The following is a 7500-nucleotide window of genomic DNA, read 5'->3' as shown; positions in this document are numbered from 1 at the left end:
CAGGCTATTTGCCATTTCAGAGCAATCTTAGTGTATATACATAAATCCATAAAGAGTATCTACAACACTGTGGACAGTCACACTTCTCTGACGGTGGAGTTAAAAGTCAATCTAAAATTCTGTCATTTCAACTCAACAGCTCTTGATATTCACACAACACTGAGTAGAATTCTAACAACGTGACAAAAGTCAAATCACCACTATTTGAAGTGTTAAGAAGAGTTATTATTTTAACACAGGTATTTTTTCTTACTGAGTTCTGCTGGGACTTCATGTGCTTGGCGGCGAAGTCCAGGTCTGGGATGGCCTTCATCAGCTCAGCCTGCGTCTCCTCCAGCAGCCGGTTGATGTCCTGGGCGCTGTACTGGGTCAGGCTGGCTCGCTTCTCCTCCCAGTCACGCTCCGCAGCCTATAGGGACAGGGACAGGCGTGGACACTCAGTCAGATATTGGGGGCGTATAACCAATTCACGAGTTTGTCCTTGAGTGCTTGGTGTACAACAGTATGTATGTTTGGCATGTTAGCTGGCCTCGGTCCTGGGATGCTTTAAACGGAGCTCATGCGGGATGAGATCCGCTTCCCCCCCTATGTGTACAGAGGAAGTGTAACTGGGTGTTCTGGTGAAATGGAGTAGTATGGGGAGGTGGTGGGACGATTCAGAAAGCCTTCGCGCATGACGGGTGAAAGAGGGAAGGAGGGATTTAAATATACGCGAAGGCGGGCGCAAGTAATGACACCTGTCAATCACTCGCGGACTTCCTCCAGAACTACGTTCATATATAAACAACATTTACGACCCCAGCTCGTTTTGAGGGCGCAACATGAAGAGGAGACCACACAAAGATTCAAAGTTCAATGATATTTTTATTGAACCACAATAATCAATGAAACAGGTGTCTAGGGGAATGAATGAACGGGTGTGTGAGAGTGAATGATGTATGCAATGTGTGCGTCAGTATCAATATGTGAGCTGTAAAGAAAGAATCAAAAGAGTGAGGGTAGAGAAGTGAGGAGAGCAAGAAAGAGCCAGTGGTGAAGTTGAGGTCAGAGTGCCTCATGAGAGAGAGGGAGAGAATGGCTTTTAAAGCCTACACCTGCCCGCAGGTGGAGGTAATCACAATTAGCCTAATCAGGCCATGGCTCTGCTGTGCACTAACATGCCACGGCCTGGAGATGGCACATGGGGACGTCACACCTCCCTCCCTAAAAGAGGTTGGCTACAACCTCAACAACAAAAATAAACAAACCTACTACACATCCATCCAACATCCTGGATCCTTGGGAAGCTGGATGGAAGCACGCAAACATCATGTGAGAAAACACACCTCAGAAAAAAAACCAAAAAAATAGTTAAACACGTGATGATGCAGCGGTCACAACGTGGTCTTTCCCACCGGCGGGCCGATGCATTCTCCGTGTATGGTGGAGTAGTACCTCCCCGCTACAGGGTAGTGACAGAGGGCTTCGATTCGAGCCCCTACAGGTCGACCCTGTCCGCTTCCCAGTGCATTGCCAGGTTTACATACCTTAGCATGTGCAAACTCACATTTCAACTTTTGTATAGGACCGGAATTACAATGCTCAGCACCATCAGCAATGTTAACCTGTGCTTTACTCAACCGGGCATTCTCAGCAGGCCTACTTTTCTTCTGTTTCCTACGCCTGCGCTTCAGCACCGGTGATGGTGAATAAGCAACATCTGCACCTGCAACCGCAGACCGCACCACACACGCTGGGGACACATCATGAGACAATACATTTGAATTAGGCCAGACCTTAGCCCCAGCCAAATCATTTCCCAAAATGAAAGAGACCCCAGCTACAGGGAGAGATTTACAAATGCCCACAGGTACATCAGCAGTGACCAATTCAGACACCAAGTGGACACGGTGTAGTGGCACCATCATAGCACACATTTCAAAGCCCTTCACAGCAACCTTTCCAACGTATGAATGCCCCGAAAGTGGTAAAACTCCAGACAACAAAAACGACTGGTCAGCCCCAGTATCCCTCAGTATGCACACAGGAACACTGACCGGGGACTGACCAGACAGTGAGACAAAGCCATGGGAGATGAAAGGAGCATAATCAGTACCCCTCCCTTTACTCACTTTAGCAGCCAGACATGAGCTCTTTGTAACTCCATCACTCTGCAAAGCAACCAGCCCAGTGCCACACGTGGTTATCAAGCCTGCAGGTTTGGGGTTTTTGAGATCAAAACAGTCACTGGCTTTATGGCCAACCTTGTGACAATTGAAGCAGGTTATGGGATGGGCAGTGTACACACCACTAGGTGGTTTGCTCTTGGAGAAAACCCTACCCCGAGGATGAGGCCAGCGGCCATCAGACATGTCTTTATGAGTCAGAACGTATTTGTCAGCTAAGATAGCAGCTTGTTCTAAGGTGTTAACTTCATGTTCCTTGAGGTGTACAGAGACAGGATCAGGAAGACCATTCATAAAGTCTTCAAGAAGCAGAAGTTCTCTAAGGTCTTCCTTAGTTTTAGCACACTGTGCGCTGCACCACCTATCGAACAGACGCTCCTTTTCACGTGAATGTTCTACATACGTCTGCTGATCCGGTTTTCTAGCATCCCGGAACCTCTGACGGTATGCCTCAGGGACTAGCTCATAGACATGCATGACAGTTTTCTTCACTTTGTCATAATCCTGGGCCTCAGCTATGGGTAAAGCCGAGAACACCTCTCTTGCCTTTCCAGTGAAAACACATTGAAGCAAGAGGGTCCACACATCCTTGGGCCAGTTTAAAGTGGCAGCAACTCTCTCAAAATGATTGAAATATTTGTCTACATCCTTCTCAGTAAAGGTGGGAACAAGACGAATATTTTTACAAACATCAAATTTTGAGTCAGAAGAGGAAGGAGGAGAAACAGGCTTTGAGGAAGGCACAGAAGGTGGCTTCACCTCCAACTCAAGCCTTCTCATAGCCAGTGCATGATCGTTGGCCATACGTTGGAGCTCTAACTGTTGGTGGAACTCCAGTCTACGGAGCTCTAGCTCTAGCTCCTTCTCACGCAGGCTTATGGCCCTTGAATCAATTTCACTTTTTGGTTTCTCAAGCTGCAACCTCTTATCCTCATTAACCGGTTGCTCAATGTCAGGTGAAGCTGCAGTAGTAGCAGTCACCTCTTTCTCCTCTGAGACGACAACACCACCACCATCATTATCATCATGGTCATCATGGTCATCATCATCGTCGTCATCATCATCATCATCATCATGCTCATCCTCCACCTCCTTTTTAATAATGGAATGAGCAATTAGTTGATGCTTGATGGAGTCAACCAATTTGTCCTTTGTCTTCTTCTCTTTAGCACTTATGGTTAAGCCATAGTGCTCTGCTACAGCCAGGAGCTGATCTTTGGTCAAAACTGACAGCAGCTCCAAAGATGGCTGAGCAATAAATTCATCAACAGATACCATCACTTCAAAGAAGAACTTACTCCAGGATAGCATTCAATTTCAATTAATCAACAAAATGACGGAGCTATACAGCTGACTAACGCCAAATACAGTGATTAATTTGATCAACAGGACACTCACAAAAAAATATGAGTGAAAGAAAATGAGGCACAAAACCACCACTGGCTAACAAAATATCCTCTCCAACAAGGGACAGCAGCTGCACCAAGCGCTTACTACTTGTATTACTCAAACAAGTTCACGATGACGTGACACTTAGAAAATACAACGCTACTGACCAATTAACCCAGACACTACAGCAGCGCAGTATGTCTGCACAATCACTCAACAGGCCAAGTTACAATTACAGTAGGAGAGGCCACCTCCTTCAGAGTAACTCTTACAGCCTACGCGCAGCTTGCAAAAACAGCAGAAAGAGGGTTACACAATTATGAACGCTAAATGGAGCTAAAAATAGACCACGCGTTCCAACCCAACACAACACAACCGTAATCAAGCAAGCGCAACACAGCTCACTAACTGACAAACAAAATTCACTCACCAATCCAGCTGGCACGGCCAAATCACTCCACCTGCATCCAGATGAGAACGCTGCTTCGCTGAAATTCACAGGGTATGGTTAAATCTACAGTTCTCTGGTGACCTGTCCTGCACAAGAAAACTTGCTTTGCCTAGCTAGTCTTCGGAGGCTTGCCGACCTCGGGGCGACTGGTTAACGCATGAACTCGATGCAATACAAGATTGCACGAAGCGTGCCCCCGACAGGAATGTAAATTCCCGATCGGATTTACCTCTAAAAACAACAAACTTACAAACAGATCAAAACAACAAACAGTACTTCGAAGGAGAGGCAGAGCCAAGCTGAAGCACTCTTCCTAAACCAGAGACTGAATAGGCCTACCTAGTTAATTAAGAACAGCGTTCTCACCTGAATGAAAGCACAGCACCCAGCGCAATACCAGACAGGATCCCTGACGAGAACCCCAATTCATGTTACGACCCCAGCTCGTTTTGAGGGCGCAACATGAAGAGGAGACCACACAAAGATTCAAAGTTCAATGATATTTTTATTGAACCACAATAATCAATGAAACAGGTGTCTAGGGGAATGAATGAACGGGTGTGTGAGAGTGAATGATGTATGCAATGTGTGCGTCAGTATCAATATGTGAGCTGTAAAGAAAGAATCAAAAGAGTGAGGGTAGAGAAGTGAGGAGAGCAAGAAAGAGCCAGTGGTGAAGTTGAGGTCAGAGTGCCTCCTGAGAGAGAGTGAGAGGATGGCTTTTAAAGCCTACACCTGCCCGCAGGTGGAGGTAATCACAATTAGCCTAATCAGGCCATGGCTCTGCTGTGCACTAACATGCCACGGCCTGGAGATGGCACATGGGGACGTCACACAACATTTACAGTAATGCAGCCTATGGGGTATTTCTTCCTGTATGACCCAGGGGCCCATGGAGTCATAATCTGTCTGTCTGTGTGTATACTGTAGATATTGCACACACACATGCACACTGACAGACCAAAACTCATACACACAAACACACACAAAGGCATACACGCAGGCACACAAGCACGCACGCATTGGATATACAATATATAATCGGATCAACACACAAACAGGATGACAACACCACTATCTATGCGAAAAAAACACAGGTAGGCCTAAATTTGAATACCTACAACCCTCTCTACATACGCACGCACGCACGCACGCAAGCACGCATGCACGCAAACACACACACACACACAGACTCAGACACACACATAGGATCAGCACACAAACAGGATGACAACCCCACTATCTCCTTACCAGTCGGACCTCCATAGAGAGGCTCTTGTCGGGGCCATGGCGTCCTCCTCCGCCCTGCTCCTCTCTGCCCTTCCCAGCATCCCGCTGGCCCGTGGAGCCGTGGCTGCCGTGCGAGTGGCTGTGGCTGTGGCTGTGGCTGTGTGAGTGGGCGTGTCCCGAGCCAGAGTGCGGGCTCCAATTGGACAGGCTGTCGTTGATGCTGAGGGGCGGGCTGGTGGGGAGGTCAAAGTCCACGCTCTTCCTGTAGTCGTCCCCCACGCCATCCTCCTGGCTCTTCCACACACCCTCTGTCGCTTGCCTGGTGGGCAGAGGGGTGATACAGTGACTGTTTCTGTTTATCTGTGTGTGTGTGTGTGTGTGTGTGTGTGTGTGTGTGTGTGTGTGTGTGTGTGTGTGTGTGTGTGTGTGTGTGTGTGTGTGTGTGTGTGTGTGTGTTGGTGACAATGACAATAAAAGCTGACTTGATAATGACAATAAAGGCTTTCTATTCTATTCTACTCTATTTTACTTTATTCTATTCTATTCTATTCTATTCTATTCTATTCTATTCTACTCTATTCTATTCTACTCTATTCTACTCTATTTTATTTTATTCTATTATATTATACTCTATTCTACTCTATTCTATTCTATTCTACTCTATTCTACTCTATTCTATTCTATTTCATTCTTCATTCTATTCTATTCTATTCTATTCTATTCTATTCATATGAGAGTCAGTGTGTGTGCTTGTGCAGGTGTATGTCTGGGTGTGGATGCAAATGCTATGTGTGTGTGTATGTGAGAAAATGTGCTTGTATGCTTGCATTTGTATGCATGTAAATATGTCTCTAGCATACTGTATGAGTCTGTTGTAAAAAATTGCAAAGGCATTACTGCTGGGCAAATATAAATGGAAAATGAATTCCCTGTGGAAATGAACAGTAGGCTTTACTCCTCTATCAGTCACTTCCGCAATGGACGTGTCTGCATTAAATATGTTCAATGAATGGTCATATTGGTTTGTGAGTGGGTGTATGGCTTGGAAGCATAATGTGTGTACATGCGTGGATGTAGCATATCTATGACACAGATTCTGTGTGTGCTTCTGCATGTATGTGTGTGTCACAGTGGGTTTGTTTTAGCATGGATTAAAGTGAGTGTGTGTGTGTGTGTGTGCCTGCATGCGTCCGTGTCAGTGTGTGTGTGTGTGTGTGTGTGTGTGTGTGTGTGTGTGTGTGTGTGTGTGTGTGTGTGTGTGTGTGTGTGTGTGTGTGTGTGTGTGTGTGTGTGTGTGTGTGTGTGTGTGTGTGTGTGTGTGTGTGTGTGTACCTTTATAGTGCAGTGAGTGTTTCTGCAATGGTCCTGCAGGGTTTGAGCAGGGTGTGTGTGTATGTGTGCACGAGCGTGCGTGTGTGTGCGTGTGTGTGTGTGTGTGTGTGTGTGTGTGTGTGCGTGTGCGTACCTGCGTAGTGCGGTGAGTGTTTCCGTGATGCTCCGGCAGCGTTTGAGCAGGGCGTCCAGTCTGTGGGGCTCCTCCTTCAGGAACTTGACAGCCTCCACCTCCACCCTCAACACCACGCGCATCTTACTCTGCAGCCCCGGGAACTGATCTACACACACACACACACACACACACACACACACGACAGAGGTGAAAAATAGAGTACAATTATGCAAACACAGGCCTTTACAACCACAAAATATAACCACACACACACACACACACACACACACACACACACACACACACACACACACACACACACACACACACACACACACACACACACACACACACACACACACACACACACACACACACACACAAACAGACACAACACACATCGCACAAATGCATAATTATGCAAACACAGTTTTTTACCACCTGAGCGAATATGCATGAACACACACAAACATTACTGCAAGACAGACACAAACACAAATACACGTACATACACAGACAAATTCACACAAACATAATTATTTAAGTACAGGTTTTTACAACCAAACACAACAGAAATACGCATTTATACCTTACACCTACAAAATGAATACTGTTTCTAACCCTGCAAGTACACACAGTCATAAACACAGACTCATAATAAAAGCAGAGCACCAGATTGATAACAGCGTCGTTTGCTGGAAATTAAGCTCTGAGAAATTAAGTCTATTACTGGAAGACACACCCTTAAATAGGTACCATCTGGGTGAGTGTCGAGTGTGAGAGAATGAGTTGGCGCTCGTGTGTGTGTGTGTGTGCGT

At 46.2% G+C, this 7500-nt stretch overlaps 1 protein-coding gene across 1 annotated transcript in view; it reads right to left on the bottom strand.

The window, feature by feature from the left end:
- The window catches only part of srcin1a (SRC kinase signaling inhibitor 1a), a 165305-nt gene that overhangs the window by 22579 nt on the left and 135226 nt on the right, over nucleotides 1–7500 (bottom strand). The window contains exons 14-16 of the mRNA XM_063218661.1: nucleotides 6701–6848; nucleotides 5257–5554; nucleotides 254–409 (exon numbers count right to left, since the gene is read on the bottom strand). Coding sequence (XP_063074731.1) covers nucleotides 254–409; nucleotides 5257–5554; nucleotides 6701–6848 — 602 coding nt within the window. The remainder of the gene's footprint in view (nucleotides 1–253; nucleotides 410–5256; nucleotides 5555–6700; nucleotides 6849–7500) is intronic.

This window comes from Engraulis encrasicolus, chromosome 2 (genome assembly GCF_034702125.1).
Source record: "Engraulis encrasicolus isolate BLACKSEA-1 chromosome 2, IST_EnEncr_1.0, whole genome shotgun sequence".
Lineage (NCBI taxonomy): Eukaryota > Metazoa > Chordata > Actinopteri > Clupeiformes > Engraulidae > Engraulis > Engraulis encrasicolus.
Note: the sequence above shows the minus strand (reverse complement) of the source record. Positions and strands in the feature narration are given on the sequence as shown.